At 39.4% G+C, this 20,783-nt stretch overlaps 1 protein-coding gene across 4 annotated transcripts in view; it reads right to left on the bottom strand.

Annotated features, from left to right (window-relative positions):
- Positions 1–1,166: 1,166 nt before the first annotated feature.
- LOC307025839 (poly [ADP-ribose] polymerase tankyrase-1) overlaps positions 1,167–20,783 on the bottom strand; it is a 90,093-nt gene continuing 70,476 nt past the window's right edge. For 3 of the 4 annotated variants that reach the window (XM_079660763.1, XM_079660764.1, XM_079660765.1), the window contains 12 exons: positions 17,700–17,809; positions 15,407–15,595; positions 14,408–14,488; positions 13,729–13,909; positions 13,113–13,192; positions 10,831–11,011; positions 10,071–10,168; positions 8,620–8,694; positions 8,374–8,479; positions 6,047–6,233; positions 5,380–5,536; positions 1,167–4,731 (listed from right to left, as the gene is read on the bottom strand). In XM_079660763.1, the coding sequence (XP_079516889.1) occupies positions 4,645–4,731; positions 5,380–5,536; positions 6,047–6,233; positions 8,374–8,479; positions 8,620–8,694; positions 10,071–10,168; positions 10,831–11,011; positions 13,113–13,192; positions 13,729–13,909; positions 14,408–14,488; positions 15,407–15,595; positions 17,700–17,809 (1,532 nt within the window). In that variant the 3' untranslated portion in view covers positions 1,167–4,644. The remainder of the gene's footprint in view (positions 4,732–5,379; positions 5,537–6,046; positions 6,234–8,373; positions 8,480–8,619; positions 8,695–10,070; positions 10,169–10,830; positions 11,012–13,112; positions 13,193–13,728; positions 13,910–14,407; positions 14,489–15,406; positions 15,596–17,699; positions 17,810–20,783) is intronic. The other variant, XM_079660762.1, reaches the window with a different exon arrangement.

Genomic DNA, 20,783 nt, shown 5'->3' with positions numbered 1-20,783 from the left:
CGTTCCAATTAGGGGATGTCCCGGTGTTGTGCATGCGAGCTCACTGGAGTTATTTCCGGGAGACGGAATGGAACCGAATGGAACACAGCCATCGTTAGTGTCATTGGTTTCCGTTGTGCTTTTCCTCCTAGACGAGGCAACTGTCTGTGAACAGCATGCTATAGTAACGTTAGTATAGTTGACTAAAGAAAAATATGGTCTCTTGTTTATTCAGGGACTCAGGAGGAAGTGAAGGAAGCTGGAGAAAGGTAAGATCATATGAAATGAATGATAAAACATCAGCAGTTTAATATTATATTATAATGTTGAGGTTAAAGATTTTGTCCAAAGGCGAGGGGCCTTGATTGGTATTTTTTTCAACACATTTACATTTGATATAAGGGGGACCCTTATCAAAAAAGCGACATATGCATAAATATTCCTTTTATTTGCTAAACCCAACTCCATAAGCGTTTCACAAAGATTCTGTCAAGATTTTTTTTCCTACACACACATACTAAAATAGTTGTGAAGTTAATGCTTAATATTTGCTCCATCATAGTGTCATAGTGTGTAAAGGCCGGTTATCTTTGTTCATTTGCAGATAGTAAATACACTTCACACCCTCACCTGTTGCCAATAAAATGTCATACAATAAGTACATGGTACAGTGTATCGAAAAAACGACATAGTATAGCCTACTGTCCCAGAAAAGTCTCTGATATTCATTTTTTCCTGAGACTTTCAAAATACTATACAATGACTTTTTTAGACATGTTATACAACAAATTGTTATTTTGACATACTATATCGGAATATAATGTGGAAATAAGTTATTGTATAGTATGTACAAAATAATTAGAAAAAACAATATAGTATGTCAACAATATCGGAAATTACACAAAATAAAGTGTGTGGAAAATATCAGAAAAAACAACAGTTTGTCAAACCTTTCAGAAAGAATTGTGTATATGTACCAAATATCAAATAAGTCATAGTTTAGGGTGTTGACAAAAATATCTTAACAAAATATTAAGGTATGTAGTAAATATAAATAAAATTGACTTTAGGGAAGTTAAATTAACAACATAAATAATACATGTATAGTTATTATTAAATCAAATGTGCATCATGTTTAGTGACCACGGGCTGCCAATCCAGAATGAAAAAAAGACTTAACACAGGTATACACTTTGTTAAGTTCTTTTATTAAGATTTTCTTCTGTACAACAGTTAGAAGTGTATCCGTTACACATGTTAGCTGGTCAGCAGCTCTGTACAACCGTCTGTACAACAGGAAGTCAAACATCACTGAAGAGGAAATGTGTTAATTAAACCGTTTGGTAGAAGGCAGGTCAGAAGAATAGGCATGGATTGATTGAACACACTCGCTCGCACACACGCTCGCACACACACACACGCACGCACACGCACACACACACACACCCTTCCAAAGTATTTACATAAAAAGGCTGACTGACCCTTGAGACCGAAGGAGACAAAGGCCAGCTCAAACACACATCAAATACGGTAGTTATTACATAAAAAAAGTATTTCAAAGGAAAAAGAACAATACATTTCAAATCATCTATAAAAGGCCCATCTGGAGTTAGTTTATGTACAGTCTCGTTTAAAACAAAGCCCACAGCTTTCTGCTAATGAATCCAAAGTGCTCCTGACCGTAATGAAGTCACACCGTAAACTCCAACAGTGACGCTTCCTGAAACCCTCGTCTTAGTGCTCTGATCAGGGACACAGCGAGTTTAAGCATAAAAAGGAAAATATGTATGTTCAGTCTTGCAAAACTTGCATTGTTTGTCGTTCACCAATTTAGAAATATAATCAGAACTTTAGATTTTAAGTTGTGTTGTGAAATGCTAGACAACATTTAATACCGTGGTCAAATATAGTTTAAGTGCATGCTTTTTAACATCGGGCTGAATGCTTTGTAAACTGTCCCAGTGCTGCATCTCTCTTATTTTCACTGAAACCTTTTGCCATTATAGTTTCATTTGAGGTCAGATCCAGGAGATGTTAGACTTCACACTAGATTCAATGTTCTTAACTCAGACCAACGTCATCTTTACCTTTTAATTTAAAGTGCAAATCAGCTGAAATCTGACTTTTACTGACACTCTAATGCTAACGAATTCAGGATGAAAATAAAAGATCCGAGCAGCCTGGTCAGATTGAATAACCCATCCCTCAATGAGGTCTAAAAGTGTATTTCGTAATATCGGCTGGATCTGGATAAATCTATCATAGTACATTTCATAGCAATTTAAAGGCAATCTATCCATTCTCAAAAACTCTAAAAGCCTTTTCCCACAGTTTCAAGGAATTTCAAAGACTCAGCACTGCTCGACTTGATGGAAATGTAAGAAACTAAACGTGTGATGTACAGTGTCATTAATCCAACATTATAATCAACAGAAAAAAAACATGGTCATTAAAAAAAAGTTCAATGGTACAGTACGCAATGTGAGGAGTTTGCTAATCTTGCTGTTATGAGGTTTTTTTCATACATGTTAGTGTCACTTTAAAATGTTAGTACAAACAAAAATGTGAAATAATCTTTAGTTAAAACATATCTATTATCCTTTGTCAACCTGCAGCTCTGTGCTCACATATTTATCTTTTGAAGCCTGTAACCAGCCCGCTGAATGGCTTCCAAGATAGAAAAAATAGTCAAGTAAAAGTACAAAAAAAGAGTTAAGAAAACAAAAATGGAATAGTCTTCAGAAAAACACAAATAGCACTGTTTAGAAATGAATCCTTATAAACATGCCTTTGTGATATACAGTATACTCAGAGGTGGGTAAGTAACCAACTAGATTTACTCAACTACTGTACTTAAGTACACGTTTGAGGTACTTTACTTATAAACTAGCTGCACCTTTACCAGCTTTGATAACACAGTAATGCATCAATAATTATAATCAAAACATATAATATATATTATTCTGAGATGGGCCAATCTGCATAATGAGTACTTTTACTTTTGGTACTTTAAGTGTATTTTGATGCTAGTACTTTTACTCTATTAACCTTTTAAATTAAGGAGTTTTATTTTTAACAGAGTATTCCTACACTCTGGTACTTCTACTTTTACTTAAGTACAAGTTCTGAGTACTTATCCCACCTCTGCGTATACAGTGGTCTCCTCATAATAATACTACAAGCCAGCAATTCCTCTGGTGCACCACTAGGGGGCAGTAACAGATGGAGAAGAACATTTGTAAACACAAGGGTCCGCGTGAGGAACATTTAAAACAGCAAACAAAAAGAGATGTGGAAATGAGCGTGACTCGTTTCATGTGAATGTTAAACTGCCATTGACAAGTTTAGGATGAATGACATGCTGGGGCTTCATAAAGTATTACGTCAAGTTGTTTGCTGAATTAAGCTGTGTAAAAATGTCTATTTAATGTGTTGGTAACAGTCAATCCTCACACCGAGGGAGAAGCTGTAACAAAAACAATTTTGGACTTTGAATATTTGTATCTGTATTATTCAGTCATTGTGGCATAAAATATGAAATACTAGCCTGGATGATAAATATAGAGCTTGCTGTACGCAGTTAAATGACATTCCCCCGACGATATCACTGGGTTTCAAATCATCTCAGTGTCACAGTGTGCTCCATTTGTTCCGGTGACAGGCTGAGTTTTTAATGAGCTGTGCTGAAACAAGCAGCAACCGCCATGTTTAACAGCTAAATATAAGATATCATGGAAAACACCATTTCTTTAGTCATTGAGATTAAGGCAGAGAAAGCAGGAATATCCAGGGCATATTTTCATGATTGACAGGTGCCTCAGCTTGCTGCTTGTCACAACTTGGCTCTGCCCAAAATATATCTGTATGGCCAAGTAAACATTTATTTAAAACAATCTTATTGTGTGTGGATTTGAGGTTTGGTCCCTGTGTGTGGACTGTAGTGGAAGGTCTGCAGTCTGTTCCTTATTGACTGCTGGGTATTTGTCCGCTGTAATCTCTCTTACGTCCCTCAGCACACACACTAGTTTTGTGATTTCTCCTTTGTTTAAAAGAAGACACAGAGAGCTGCCTCTTGTTTTCACGAACCCTAAATGGAGAAAATGTAACATCAAATGTGCCGGATCTGTTCCCTCGGCACGACAATGGCTGTTTTTCGGAAGGTGCCTCAGGCAGGTGTTTTGTTGCTGTGGATGGTTCACAGTCGAAAGAGGACACAATATCAAAACAACACATTTAAAAACTGCGGGTAGATTTCAGTGTTGTGTTTTGCTGTGGACCGTGTCCTGGTGTAATTGCTTTCTTAATTGTTTTGCGAATCCAGTTGCAGGCCTGCGCATTTAAAAAAAGAAGCTCACTGGAAGAACTCCAGAAATGTTGATCAAACCATTTGCATTTTCTCCGGCAAAGTTTGACCAAATCAATAAAAAAAAATTGTTACTTTCTGTTGCTTTGAACTGAGCACCCCAACATCCTGAAATCCTCTTCTTCTTCTTCTTCTCCTTGTAAGACACATCCGGGTCTGTTTCCAAAGGCTTTCTGACCTCTGACCTGTCGCCCTCTCCCACCTCAAGGTCAACTCTGGAGACTTGAAATGTGTGTGTGAGGTTTGAAACCCCCTCCAGTTCAGTTCTAGTCCCTCAGAGAGCGGCTCCGTTGCTGAGAGTTTTAGGACTTCTGCTCGGGGGGGGCCGCCGGGGCAGCAAGGCTCTCAGGCTTCACTATCTGGTAGGTGATCAAGTATTCTGGGTAAGCCTGTGGACAAAGACACCATCTCAGTACAACTTCATTATGTTTATAATGATAGACTTATATCAAAAGTATAGTTTAATACTACTTGTATTATTGTTATTTTTGAATGCGAAACTTGTACATACATCAATTGCACAGAAAAGAAAATAATTATTATAAATTAATTTTGAGGATTTTCAGTTTCCCTGGAAATAGAATTTTTAGTTTTTTGCTCCATTCGAAGACTATTCCAGGAAATTTGGTAGCAATGTTAAACCTGTTATATATTTGAGACAAATGACAATGAAATGAGTGGTGCAGTCGATATGTATTGCTGTAGGCTGACAGTTACAAGATGGTGTATACTGACATCTTTTGTCAGTATACTAAGAATCTTTGAGCATCAGGAAAAGCGCTTTCTAAAGATCTTGTATTATTATTACTGTATTTTAAAATATATAACAAAACGGTAAAACCTTGTAAGCTTGAATTAATCATGCACCTTACTTCAGCCATCTCATCAGGAACTCATTCAAAAAAACATTGCAGATTTCAAGAGTTAAATAGTACCAGGTTAGGCACTCTTTCCTGCACCACTATATAGTCCACAGATTATTTAAACATTTAAATAAAAGCATCACAACTTGTTTCTGAAAGGAAGTGTGTACTGACCTGCTCCCCTCTGTAGATGACGTACTCTGCGTAGGCCAGTCCGTTGACGCTGGGTCTCCCGATCACTGAGTGGTGTCCGGGGGGGGCGTGGGCCATCTTCATGGCACTGAACTGGAGGAAGGACTTCCCCAGCGTCACTCTGCAGAACAGCATCTGCCTGAAATGCAAACACACAATATCAGGCTGTCAATGGTTAGCTCACATAATAAATACTGTCTGTTAAAATTCTACAATACTTTTTTTGATTGAATAAAATCATAAAATTCCTGATTTCTTTGTTTCCCAATGTTCTATTATACTTAATAATAGTACATTCTAGTTTTCATAGTACTTTGTTTTAGCATAAGTATAAGAGAATTTGATGTGCTGGGCTGTTTTGCACTACCAGGAAATGATAGAAGAGCAGATAGACATTTATCAAAATGTAAGCTTTGGAGAAAACAGCCAGGGAAAGAAAGCTTAATGTTGGGTCTCCAATTGTTTCTTTGTGCAATGCATTGTGGGACAATCTAGTCCATCAAAAAGTTGAGTGGACTAAGTATGCATAGCCACATCTTTCAGTAAACTGGTCATTTAAGGATTTCCTAATCAGACCCTGATTAGAGTTGTTTGTATTGTGGAGTTGGGACACGGGTAATATTTCTTCTAAACTAATGAGTCATCTCACCTGTGGCACACGTAGCAGGAGCGGTCTTTGTGGGTGGGACATCCCGTGCCTCCACCAATCCCATACACGTACTGGTTGCTCTTTGAGGAGTTCTCAGCAAAATAGATCCCGGCGCCAAACATGCCACCGATGTAGGCGTGTCGCTCATCAAAGCCCTTATGGATGATGGCATTGATGAAAGGGGAACCTGGCAGGAGAAGAGACACAGATTAGGCCATAAAACCACAAACACATGAAAGAAACTCTGCATGGGGGGGGGGGGGGTCAGGGACGCCATCTGGAAAACCTCCTTGTTTTAGCTGCCAATAGCATTTGAATTTGATTAAAACAAAGTGTCTCTCAACAGCTCTCTACCCCAGACTGTAAATCACAAATAACTAAAAGCTGAAGTTTAAAGGAAGCAGAGAGATTGAGATACTGTTGGACTTAATGTTACTCTGGGAAATCCACGATCTGAGAGACTTTGAACATGGTGTGTCCGTTGGTGCTAGACGCACAATTTCAGGCATCAGTGAAGCCAGACGACTTCCTGGGATTTTCTTCTCTGCAGTGTTTAAAGTTTTAAAGGATCAGAACCCTGCTGCAGTCCTGAGGGATGTGTCCAGGCGGAGCCTTGCTGTTGGAAGTGGACATGGAGGATTAATAACCGGATGTTCTTTGCTGATAACATCAACAACAACCACACCGCTCCCGTGGATTCAATCACCTCGACGTCAGGGGGGAGGCGCAGCTTCTCCAGGCTCCTGTCCTTTCTTACCGAGTGTACCAATGTACCAAAATTGTTTAATGTACCGGCTATAAATGTTGTTAGATTTAAAAAAACTTGAAGTCAGCCTGTAAGTCTTTAGACCACAAAATCAGCTGGAAACCGCAAAACAATCGCAATATTGGGAAAAGCCAGATACATTCTGGGCTATAACTCATTGTATACTCTATATAACACACTGATATTACCATATCTGATTTACTGTGTGGAGATTTGGGGAAACACGTACAAAACCAACCTACACCCGTTATGCATATTACAAAAAAGGGCTATAAGAGTTATCAATAATGTTGGATATCTTGAACACACTAATGTATTATTATTGAAGTTTACTGATCTGGTTCAATTTAAAACGGCACAAATCATATACCCAGGAAATTAAAAACATTGTTCGTAGACAGAGAGGGTGGGTATCATTTGAGAGGAAATCTACTTTTTAAACAACTCAAGGTCAGAACAACTCTGAGAAGTATGAGTATAACAATCTGTGGGGTGATTTTATGGAATGGTTTGGAGCAGGAGTTCAAACAAAGCACAAGCATCATTCAGTTTAAAAGGATGTACAGAAACACCTTTTTGAAAAACTATGAGAATGAAGAAAGGTGATTGAAGATGAGAAATGATTGTAAATGTAAAGATGTGAGTAGGAATAACTTGCAGAAATGATTTAAAGGATAATCATTGATTAGCAGTAAGTAAGGGGTGGGAATGAATAAGCATTTGCTTCCTCCTGCTCCCTTTCGGACACTTATTATTATTTTTTGTTGAATATATAAATATTATTATGAATATTGATAAATACTGTATTCTAACAATACGGTATTCTGTTTTTCACATTTATTATTTTGTATTTGTTTTTTTAAATCTGTTCGAAATAAAGATGAAAATGAAAAAATGAAAGTCTGAAAACATTGCAGCACGAAGCCAAGTTCATCTCGGAGCACTGGAGTGACTGAACGTTGGAGCATGCTCGGTTTTCCTTCTGTCAACTAAGACGAAGTGACTGAAGCAATAGAGATGTGATTACAACTTTATAAAGAGAAAAAACTACTTCCAAATTCAACATATTCTTATTTGTTCATTTGAATCTTTAAGATTTTGGTGCATTTTGAAAGCCTCTTTAAAAAAGCAGCAGAGAATCTTTGAGATATGGAGGACGTATCTCAAAGTCATTCTAGTTTTTTTTTCTGAGAAACAGATTCAAGAGAACAGGAACATGCATCATGAATTTGCCTCTAGCCTTTGGCTGCGTCACTATATTCCAAAGCGGTTAAACAGCTCTAGGATATGAACACATGTTGACAAAGAAGATAACTTCATTACATTGTATTCGAAAAGTAAATCAACAAGCTGTTGGATTCCCTAATATATAATAATAATAATAATAATGCACTTTATTTATAGAGCGCTTTTCTAGAAACTCAAAGACACTTAGAGTAAAAAATCCTAAAAACATAATTAAAACACTTAAAATATATAAAACTCAATATTAAAAGCAGATTAAAAGCAGTTTGTGATTTAGTGATATAGTTATAAAAACTCCACCCCCCTGTGTGTTTACCGTGAAAGAGCATCCGCTCGTTGTGATGGTTGTGATTCTCGTCTGCTATTTCCTTTTGCCTGTGTGAATATCTCTCCCGGAGCTTCTTATTCACCACCTTCTGAATCTGCAGTCAGGGAAATGAAAGGAGAAGCAGAGTTAGGGATGAATTAAGTATTCAAATGGATTTGAAAACGCAACAACTTCCATCTTTGTGAGTTAATTAACTCGTGTCAAATGAAAATGGAAACTGTTGTCAGTACCCACCTTAATGATGTTGTACCGGCTGAAGACCCCCCCCGCGTTGCCTCCGTCGCGATGCTCTCGGATAGTGCTCTGAAGCTGAGGGGGAACAGACAGGAGGCGATTAGAATGCCTCGCTTATGCAAAGCTTTTAAGGTTAAAATGGGAGATGTGTGGGATAAAACATGCTGATGGGACGCAGTTTCATTGAGTGATTCGTAGCTCTACGAGGACTCGTTCTCTACCTCTATCGGCAGTCTGGGAGTGTTTTTATAGTCCGAAAAATGATTATGCCCACCTCAGTTATCAATTCAAACTGAGATTACCTTTTGAAAGTGTTCTGTTAACTCGGATGTTTTATTATTTATAGATGTATATCTGGTGTTTGAGCCCTATTAGGTACGCCTAGCTAAAACTAATGCATACTTACACTTTATTTATCCCACGGAAAATTGGGTTTTGTGGCAGTTTATCCAATTTAGAATGAAATAACATAATAGTTTGAAACATTTAAATAGAAACAACAAAAAATATGTATATAAACATAATACCTTAAAGGTGACCTATCATGCAAAATGCACTTTTGTACGTCTTTTATACATGAATATGTGTCCCCGGTGTTCCAGGGAACTCACCAAGTGTCAGAAAACACAACCCTCTCTATTTTCCTCCATACCCAAATCTCTTAAAAAGGGTCTGCAACGGATCTGATACAGACTGATCCAGATTTGAACACTTCTGTGACGTCACAGAAGTGGCGCTACGGCTATTGGGCCAACTCCACCAATCAGGAGGAGACAGCCACGGACATTGCCGCTGGAGACGCTGTAGTACATATGCCTGGCCTGTAGATGGTGCTGTTCTCACAGAATCAGCCCATGAAAAGACAGTGTTGAATTGAGCGAAATGAGAAATGGCTAAAATACATGATCTGTTTGGTATTTTGAAAAATAAAAAGTATAAATATGCCTGATATAGGTATGGTCCTACACTATATTATTCAAATATAGCATGATAGGTCCACTTTAAAATAAGTGTCTACTTTAAAAATAGATATACCGAGTTATACAATTATAAAAATAGATATATTATATCTTGTATCCATCTTAAAACAGTGTTCATCAATCTTCAACAACACTGTTATAAACCCAGACAGAAATGATGAATAACTATAAAATACGATTTTCAATATACGCAGCGCTCAATTTATCATTATAAACAGACCAGATGGACCTCATGTCATTTTTCAGGATCTCATGTCATAATTACAGTTTAAATCACCTGTTAGCATCTGACGGTGCTCATTCATTTCACACACATTCAGAGTGATGTCTGCTGTCTACTTCAGTTACCGCTTTCATTTAGAGTGAAATGTAGTCAGAGGAGCAGGAGGTGACAACGTCTCCTTTACCAGAACTTCAATGACCAGACTGCTATAGACTCATGAATGTAGTGATGATAGTGCATGTTCGTACTTCTTCCTCCACAGACTGGAACTCCTTGTCGTCCGTTGCCAGGTCGATAAGCACGGTGCCCTGGCTGGAGCAGTGGAACGTCAGGTACGGGTTTGCACCTAAAATACACATTTAAAAAAGGGGTATTCAGACCACATGAAGGGTAAAAGATGAAACCATAAAAAAGAAAAATCATTTACAACAGCTATACTTCCATAAATAACAAAAAGAAAGTGATGTATCGATGAAAAGATACAATCTGGGGTGTTTCTGTGCTGATCTGAGGCATGCTCACAATTGATCAGGAGAAGTGGCCTGAATATGTAGATGGAATTCATGTATTTGGTTAGTCACTATGTCACTATTGGTGATGATGAACGTGTGTGTATGTGTCTCTGGGTACCTGTTAATCCCAGTGTGTAAAGTAATTGAGCCTTCATTTCTGTTGACTGCAATTCAACCGTAACTCAACCGATAGTCTATATTTTGGTTTGCTACTACAAAAGTATCATGTACGCAATTTCCATGTGCAATGAATGGAAAGGTGTGCAACTACGAACTATTGCTTTTGTTAGGAAACGCAGTCAGACAGACCTCCTTGCATTAGCCAATTGGATTTCCAGTGTTGTCTATTTTTATTTCAAAACAGTGAATCTGATAAAGGAACAGATGTGTGTGTGTGTGTGTGTGTGTGTGTGTGTGTGTGTGTGTGTGTGTGTGTGTGTGTGTGTGTGTGTGTGTGTGTGTGTGTGTGTGTGTGTGTGTGTGTGTGTTTCCTGACCTTGCTGGCCTCCCAGCAGCCTCTCGATGCCCTTGATGAGTTTGTGTCTGTGACCGTAAGCGTTGATGCCAATCTCCTTCAGCTCCTCGTGACCCATGTCTGCCAGCACGTCCAGCGAAATCTGCCCGGAAACAACACACACCTCAGTCAGTCCGGCTTCTGGTTGTCTTTTGTCAAAAGACTGTAAATTGAAAGTAAGAAAAACATTTCATAATCATAGTGTCAAATAACTATTCAAACCATATTTCTGTTTATACATCTGTCAACTCAAATCAAATGTTGGTCACAATGGCTTTAACTGATCAGTGAGATTGCCAACAATACAGAACGTTTAAGGAGCTAAGACATATCAGAGAGACAATGGGCCATCAAGCATGGATGAATATTCATGAGAGAAAGATAGAAGCAGCATGAAGAAAAGGTCAGTGAATGAACGGCAGTAATCAAATCATTGAAATGCAAATGGCGACGGTGAAGTTTTGTAAGTATTTTGAGGCGCTTTTAAACGCTGACCTTTACCTACGTTCCTCTGTAATAGCTGTGTTTCATCATAGCTTATATACTGATGGGAGTTTACTGAGACTTAACAGAAACTTGGAATTGTTCTGTTTTTCCTCAGTAAACTGATGACAAAAACCTCACTTTCATTTTTAGAAATCACAGCCAAGAGATGAAACCTTTACGGGGCCGTAACCTCTCACACCAACTTGAGTTCATCACCTCAAACAACAGAAAGTGAAACCTCCGCCTGGATCTCATTACTAGCTGACACTTAAAGCTGCCATCTCACACTTTCAACACAAAGGGGAAAAAGCAGCATCAGCACAAACTGCCACCAAGAATCTCCAGCTAAATAACTTCTTATATGTATGCAGTTAGAATCGCTTTGTCTTGAAACATGATTACGTTCTCTTTGCACGAAGGGGCTACAACTAGACTGCAATAAGAGAATCACTTTGTGTTGACAAGTGCCCTTTCCACAACAACAGATAATCAGCCTTGGGGCTTTACACAGGGAACAGATGCAAGAGCAGAACCTTTTGAACCATTACAGCTTAATGTTTCTGGCTTTCCAAAGTGAAGTTTGATCATTGAAAGCAGATTGAAGTTAAATCTCTTGATTCTTTGTAAACTCTTCTGTATGAATCTGAGTTCTTGTAAGGGCTTCTCAATTAATCTTATTTTAATCACGATTACGATTATGGCTTGCAACGATTACGAAAACAACGTAATCGAAATAAAACGATTATTTATTTATTATTTTTTTTTTTTTAATACTTTTTATTATTATTTTTCAGTTGAATTCAACTTAAAGTTCAGGGTAATCAACTGTTAAAAACATTGTTCAACATTTTTTTCTCTAATAAATGGATGTTTTCAAAGTCAATGAATAATCACATTAATAATCGCATTTACAATTATTGACCCAAATAATCGAGATTATGATTTTTGCCATAATCGAGCAGCCCTAGTTCTTGTTATTGGTGAGATTAAAAGGGTTTCCGTTAACACCGAGCCGGCTGTCACCTCCATCTCACTCCTCTCATCTGGATATTCATGATGGTGTGTTTTCCTTTATGCACACAAGCACACATCCTAGCTATGGCTTATCCAAGTCCTTCTTTGTGAAGCCTTTTGATCTCCGTCACATTTCAGTGTTACTTTCTATATCTGTCTGTTTTCTTTCTTTCTGTCTGTTTTCTTCATATTTCTCCTCAAGCCTCTCTTCCTCTTTCTTGTTCTCTCCCTCCATCCATCTGTATCCTTCTTCTGTCTCTCCTCTGACATCCCCACTCACAATTTTGACACAATTGACAGCTGAGTCCGATGGGATTATAATTTAGTTTGCAAGTATTTAGCTATTAAGCCACACTAATCCATTAAAGTGAAACAATTGAAATGTTGATGGCCCTAGATAGAATATAAAAAAGTAAACCAAAGTGATTACAGTTCATCCTAAGGGGAAAATGGATGTCTGAAACCGTTTTCATGGCAACCCATCTGCTGTTGAGATAACTCAGTCTGGACCAAAGTGGTGGACTGACAAAACCAAAGGAAGGGCCAAAGGAAAGAAAACTGAGAAATGAGTTCAAACCAAGACGGAATAAGTATGTAACCCTGAAGCGAATGAACTACGAGAATACAAAGTGTTTCCATTATAAAAATACTTTGCTTGCAATCTCTCCTTGTAACTCTTTCCAACTTTCATCCTCTCCCGTTGTTCACACCTTGTGCTGTTCCCTCTCACTTTGATTTCCCCCTAAACACTTAAAAGGACGTACCTGTTCCCGCTGGAAGGTTTCTCTGAGGTGTTCCAGCCCGAGGCTCTTCAGGAACTGGTTGATGGTCATATCGAGCAGAGCTGCAGAAACACATCAGCGTGGTTATCAGCTGTGACACAGTATTGTAGTAAATGTATCATTAAGTCTCATTTAAGTGTTTAACTTCCTTCTCTGGTTTGATTTTCCTGCAGTTTGAATTCACATCCAGCTACTAATTCTCACTTCGACCATTGTAAGGATTGACATTAGGTTTGTAATTACCATGTATGCAAGTTTAAACCGTTTCAACACTTCCTGTAATGTACATTGCCTTGCTGAGACTTTCCCTTTGTTTTGAGTGTATTTTCTGTTGTATGTTGTCAGATCTAGTTCTAACTTGCTGGTGTTAGACTCTGTCCTTTCAGCTGAAATAGATTCACTTTTTTGACTTTATTAAATAACAAAACTTTGCTTTAAACTTCTATTATTTGGCCATTTCTTAACAAACGCTTTGACTTTTTTGACTTTATTAAATAACAAAACTTTGCTTTAAACTTCTATTATTAGGTCATTTCTTAAACAACAGGTTCTCATTTAAAAAGAACTAAACTTTGATTCAAGAGGAAACTGTACATACTTTCTCCTTCCTTCCTGTCCGACCCAGACGCTCCATCAGCTGGTCCGGTGGCCCCGCCCACAGTGAGGTCACTGAGGGACGTGGTCAGGTTGTCGAGGCTGCTGGCAGCAGACAGGCAGGATGGGGATGGAGACGGAGAAACGCCCCCTGCCGCACCTGCACCCCCCACACTAGCACTCACCTGAGAGAGGGAGAGGAGATTTGGTTCAATGGAACAATGGGTCAAATTGAATCACTAAACTCCTGTACTGACTGACTGACAGTTTACAACTCTTTACAATGCAATCTCTACCAGCTGCTTTCATTGTTTATATATACACATATATTTAGATTTACTATAATTAAATCATTTTTCATGCTAAAATGGCTAAAAACTCTTTATTCAGCCTCTTACACAAATGAATACATCTAGAATACAATTAAAATAGCCATAGATGCACCCTTAGCTTTCAATTGAAAATATAATGTTTAATGCATTCAGTTGTTTTAAGCGTTAACACTTCTTACATTAATACAATGTTAATTCTCACACTTGCTTCAGCTTATTATAATAATGAGCGATTTAGCATAATTTCCACATATGTTAGCAGTTTTTTCTTACAGCTAACACATAATATGGCCACTACAAGATTATGTTTCATCAAAAAGCCCTTTGTCTGTACTTTGTGTCCACACTCACCAAAGTGGCCTGGGGCTTCAAACAGCTGGGCAGGGCATCGGGAGGCATGGCGTCAATCAACAACGCTCTGATGTCATCAGCCTGCGACAGACAAAGAGACAGCAAAATTGTTAATAAACTCTATGCAGCTAAAACAAAGTATTTACTTCTAGTTTTAATATAATATAATGTTTTTGTATGAACTGACAATAATATGTAGCAAATATCTATCCTCCTAAAGTCTGCTGGTCACCCGGATGTCATGAATTGAGCAAGAGTGGGCTTTCTAATGATCTTCACTTCATATGTGGAGGAATTTCTCACTGCCTAGTTGCATGTGTTTGGATTGTTTATTAGTGCCTTGAGATAACTGCCAAGAAGAGCAACACAACGCCTCATCAAATTAACACGCACGACGTGAATAGTGGGGGAACATGCCTGATTTAAAAACTGACCTGCTGTTCATTTCAAATCAAATTGCCTATTGTCAGCTCTTCAGTTAAATGCACTTTGAAGGAGCAGTTGGAATATTCCTGCTGTCCTTCAAAGTGAGGTTCAGTTTGACAGTCTTTAAATGATCAGACTGTTCAGCACACTGCTACTTCTGTGTTAAACAACATGGCTTGTTATTTATAGTCAACAATAAAACGCTACAAGCATGTTCTGTCCTCTAATCTGTAGATGCATTGTGATAATATTAGCAGCATGACAAGTCGATCCTCCTGTCGACATCAGCAGGAGGGACTTGTTATTCCCTAGGGAACACCGGCAAACTATGGTACCTACAGGCAAGGAACCTTATTAGGAGGCTTATTAGGAAGCCTCATTAGGGAGCTAGAAGTTTTGACGCTATCTGTCCCACCCTTAAAACCCTTCTGTCTGATTAGTTTCTCACAACCAGTCAAACATCAGTTCTGCTAATGATATCGCCGTTGGCTGGCTCATAACAGGAATCAGGCGCCTGATATGGAGAACTGAGGGCGGATTCTGGGTATGATTCCTTCTAAAAGCCTCTCATACCGTTGCTAAGTCGAGCGGCGTCTGCACCTCCTGGTTCTTCATGGTGGGGTCGGCTCCATGGGCCAGCAGCAGAGCGCAGAGCTGCGTCCGCCCCTTCTGCGCCGCCTCATGGAGGGGAGTGAACGCCCACTTGTCTGTGGCGTTGACGCAGGTGTTGAACTTGATCAGCAGGGCGGCGATATCCACGTGCTAGACAGAGGGGAGGAAGTAGAGGGGAGGAGGTAGAGGGGAGGAGGTAGAGGGGAGGAGGTAGAGGGGAGGAGGTAGAGGGGAGGAAGTAGAGGGGAGGAGGTAGAGGGGAGGAAGTAGAGGGGAGGAGGTAGAGGGGAGGAAGTAGAGGGGAGGAAGTAGAGGGGAGGAGGTAGAAGGGAGGAAGTAGAAGGGAGGAAGTAGAGGGGAGGAAGTAGAGGGGAGGAGGTAGAGGGGAGAAGGTAGAGGGGAGGAGGTAGAGGGGAGGAAGTAGAGGGGAGGAGGTAGAGGGGAGGAAGTAGAGGGGAGGAGGTAGAGATTAGATAATGAGCAGATAACACATTTTTTACCTCTGGAGAAAATAACATTGGAAAAATATAATCGTGGAAATATCTTTCAAGCTCTGTGGTTGCCATTTTTTTTTTCTTATTTGGAAAATATATCTAAGATATGACCAGTGATGGAATGGTGCATTCTGTGTCTATTTTTCCTGACGGCCGGAAATACTAGTTGTGTTGTCATTGTCTATATTGTCACTGTATTGTATAATTAATTGTAAAATTATTTGTTTGTTTTACTTTGATGTGGGTTTATTTATTTTTTCCGTTTTATGTCTATTTTCATGGCTCTGTTGTTTAAGTTATATTGATAAGCATTTTTTTTTTTTTTTTTTGGTTTCGCCCATGTGGGCATGTGCGGGTGGAGGGAGGGAGGGGGGAGTGTAGTGATTGTACTGTGGTACTGTGATATTACAATATAAATGAAATGGCATCGATTACTGTACACTATAATGAAATAAAAAGACTTGTAAAAAAAGAAAGAAAATGAGAGCAGAAAGAATCGCAGGTGGTGGGAGGATGGAAGAGAGACAGCAGCAATAAAGGAAATGAATGAAGCCATGGTGTAAGAGTGCTGTAAAAATCTACTTTTTATTTAAATGTGTGTGTGATTTGTCTGGAAGAGAAACTGTGAATTATTAATTTCATCATCATTCTTGTTTTCCCGCTGGTCTTTCCTTTCCTTCTCTTCCTGTTCTTTTTTTCCTCATTGGGTCTCCGGCTCTTGTCTTAGCGTCAAACACAATGTAGCTTGTCTGGATTAACAGCGGGGGATCCGTGAGAGTGTGAGAGAGAGTGTGTGTGTGTGTGTGTGTGTGTGTGTGTGTGTGTGTGTGTGTGTGTGTGTGTGTGTGTGTGTGTGTGTGTGTGTGTGTGTGTGTGTGTGTGTGTGTGTGTGTGTGTGTGTGTGTGTGTGTGTGTGTCCAAAACGCACAGCTCATCAAGTTTTTACTCATGACTCTTACAGGAGCAGGATGCTGTTAAGCTATAAGCAAGATGTGACTGAGAGTCAACCAAGGACAACGGATGGAGGAAAAACTACTTACATGGATTTTTAAGAATTATGTCATAATAAGGTTAATGATAATTATATAAATTGGGAAGTAGGGCGGAATTAATATGGTTCTTACCATCCCACGTAAACAGAAACAAATATCTGCAGGCATTAACTGAGCTGTGAACAGCAAGACGCTTTCAGTCTCCGTCAGCACTAAGTAAGCAACAATATTCCATATTTGGGATATGCATCCTATGAGACATAGATTTAAAGTCTCAAATAATAAATAACAAATGTTGCTTTGACAGTTGAGAAACTTTACGATGTTTATCTAAGTCAATTCATTCTCCCAGTGTTTTTTATTTAGCAGTTATTCCCAAATAATTATTGCAAAACTACGTCGCCAAAGCCCAAGAGGATGTCGTTAAATTGCTAGTTTTGTCATAAAAAGTTCTCCAGACACAAATTGTTAAATAAAAAAACTGGGAACTGAATATTTGGTTTTCTTGATATTTTTTTATCAATTACTTGATCATACAAATTGTTGCGCCAGTAAGTAAAAGCCTAATTTGTCTCAGCACTTAATGGAACAGTTAATACTTGTATTGGATACGAGTTGACAACAAGTATGTGAGCAGCATGGTCCTCAAGACTGCAGTGTTGCCGAATAACGGGTGTGTGTGTGTGTGTGTGTGTGTGTGTGTGTGTGTGTGTGTGTGTGTGTGTGTGTGTGTGTGTGTGTGTGTGTGTGTGTGTGTGTGAGTCTCACCCCGTATGAAGCAGCATTGTGTAAAGGTATGAGCCCTCCTTTGTCCTGTGCATTCACATCGGCTCCATGTTCCAGCAGGTACTCTGCTACCTCCAGGTTATTATAGCCCGCTGCACAGTAGAGAGATAGTCAGATAAATAAGGGAAAAGGAGAAACAAAATAAAGTCAGGTAAGGAGAGAGGAGGAAAGACAGTGGCCGTATCTCATTTCAAAGATTCCCCCTCCTCGGTCCTCCGGTAGTGACCCGGAAATGGATTTCAGCGCGCCATGTTGAAGGACATCTCATTTCTCTAAATGCACTTCGAGGACCGAGGATCGAGCGTCGAGGAGGCTCTCTGGAGGAGCTCTAACTGAGGATACACTGATGGGTCCTCCACGGTCCTCCACGGCTCGTAGATGCATTTCCGGCAACAGAAATGTTAAAAAGAGTCGTGACGCACGGCCGGACTTATCTCAGCCAATGACAGATCTGCATGCATCCCCTGGATATTATTTTAGTAACTGCTTTCATCGCGACGCGATGTTTACAGTGAGAACAGCTGTGAGGTCCGTGCAGAAAGCAGAGCAGTGTGTATAATATATATCACTCAGTATAACAGACCTACTCTCTGTATTTGCTTTAGTTTAGTAGATATCTACAAACAAAGAGTCGATATTTTTCTAAAACCATTTAGTGCTTCACATAATAAAATACACAACGGCTGTAGCCTGATTATATGCTTTAGGTGTGTGTGGTGTAGGTGTGTGTGTAGATACAGTGTGTGTGTGGTACAGTGTGTGTGTAGGTACAGTGTGTGTGTAGGTACAGTGTGTGTGTAGGTACAGTGTGTGTGTAGGTACAGTGTGTGTGTAGGTACAGTGTGTGTAGGTGCAGCGGACAGACAGGTCTCAGTTGGTTTGGTGTCCTCTGCTTACTTTTAATACTTGTAAATGCAACTTTTGGCCCGGAATTTATTTTCCTCATTGTAGCAACCAGGGGGGGGGGTTGGATATATCCAGTCTCTGATTGTGTTACGTTATTATAAGAGTGCTCTCATACTTGTTTGATTCTGAAATGGTATATATTTATATAAATATATATATATGTGTGTGCGTGTGTCCGTATCTGTAGTCTGTTATTGTCTCATTATACCGCACTGTCAATGAATTAAAAGTAAATATATATAAGTCGTCATGAACACATCTGTCCATCAGACAGAGGGCTGATGTGCCTCCTGTCATCATTAATGGACGTCTCTTTAAAATGGCCGCTCAGAGGAGAGGAGTTCTCATTTCTCTAACCGCCTGCTGCTTCCCCTCCTCTCTCCTCGGCTCCCCTCCTCGACTCCTCCGCTCGCATCTCCTGTGGGCGGGACTAAGTATCGAGGATAGGAGTCGAGGATAGGAGTCGAGGAGGGGAATCTCAGAAATTAGATACGGCCAATGTCAGCCTACATAAGCTGCAGCATGACATCCTATAATCATCTTTTCCTTTTACAAGCAAGGCAGAGGGTGCGTGGGTGTGTGTCTAAATGGTCAGCGCTATGAAGAAGAAAAAAGACCTTCAAAGTGTTTTTCTGCAGTTTCTTAACTTTAAAAATGCCACTCATGCTGCAAAAATGGTTTCGTATAAAGATATACTTTTATCATCACACACACCAGGTTAGTAATGAAACGCTTTAGAAATATGGAGTTTAAAAACACAGGAACAGATGTTGTATGGATTATATGAAGAAACACAGCAGGCAGAGGCATTTACCTTCACCCCTGACAACCACGGTTTAATTCCAACATTATGATAACACGTTAAACCACGTGACTTTATTTAAGATTAAGAGACCATAGTTTAGCCTAACCTTAAGCGAGCTCTCACAAAATTCCTTTGTAATCTCCCCATCGTGTCAGAGTGTGTGCCCGTCGTTTTATGGCGGTCTCGATAAGTAAATGTACCAAGCACAAAGATAAAAATACACTATCTAAATATTGCCACTCCCTGACATTTAAAGGTGCGGTTCAAAGACATTCCTGTCTTATGTTTATGCAGAGTGGTGTTATCTCTGAAGCTTATCACGATTACAGAACCTGAATAAATCCAGTGTGTGTGCGTGTGCGTGTGCGTGCGTGCGTGTGTGTGTGTGTGTGTGTGTGTGTGTGTGTGTGTGTGTGTGTGTGCACCTTAGAAGACCCACAGTATCTCTGCTTTCAGGGTTTAAAACTTCGTCAAGTTTGTGTGAGATCCAAGGTCGTTATATAGAGTACGCTATAGCTACTAGTTTTATGTCGCCATAAAAACAACAACACATTGCCCTCACCCCCGCCTCCCCACACTGCTCCCAGTGCATTTAACTACTTATTTTAGGATCTTGCAGATTGCTTTAGAGGCACTGTGTGGTCAGGCTCCCAGGTATATTTCAGAGATGCTGAACCCCTTTGTTTGGTTTGGTTTCTTTTAGCAGAGTGTACCGTTTCACTGTTTTTCTATGTGGTTTTAACGGTTAAAAAACGATGTCTATCTGTAACATGAATTACCTTCATTTATTTGTTAAAGATTAAAGGGGCCCTATTATGCTTATTTTCAGGTTCATATTTGTATTTAGTGCCTCTACTGTGACATGTTTACATGCTTTAATCTTCAAAAGCTCTTTATTTTTCTCATCCTGCCTGTGCTGCAGCACCTCTTTTCACCCTCTGTCTGAAACCAGAGCCCACTCTTCTCTGATTGGTTAGCTGGCCGGCTCTCTTGTGACTTTTGAACCGCTTAGAGGTATCCCACCCCTTAGCCTATCAGATACAATGTGCTGCCAGTAGAAGCGCGAGTGTCACAAAGTGATGTTACTGAAGTAAATACAGGAGTCCAATCAGGGGGGGATTCTAGCCCTTGCAGATTTACATGCACAAAAACCTATATAACACACTCCGAGTCGGAAAACCAAAAAAAGCATAAAAGGGACTCTTTAAAAAGGAACCAATCAGCTACCTTTTTCATGGATGTCATGCCACGTAAGAAATGACATAAACCGGTGTGTTTTTTTAAACACCATGAGGGTTTTCACTTTGTTTCATACAATAACACCAGTCAAATAAGTGATTTATGTGTTATAAAAA

This window comes from Notothenia rossii (genome assembly GCF_949606895.1).
Source record: "Notothenia rossii genome assembly, chromosome: 11".
Taxonomy (NCBI): Eukaryota; Metazoa; Chordata; class Actinopteri; order Perciformes; family Nototheniidae; genus Notothenia; species Notothenia rossii.
The sequence above is the reverse complement of the archived record's forward strand: the minus strand, read 5'-3'. Positions and strand labels throughout refer to the sequence as shown.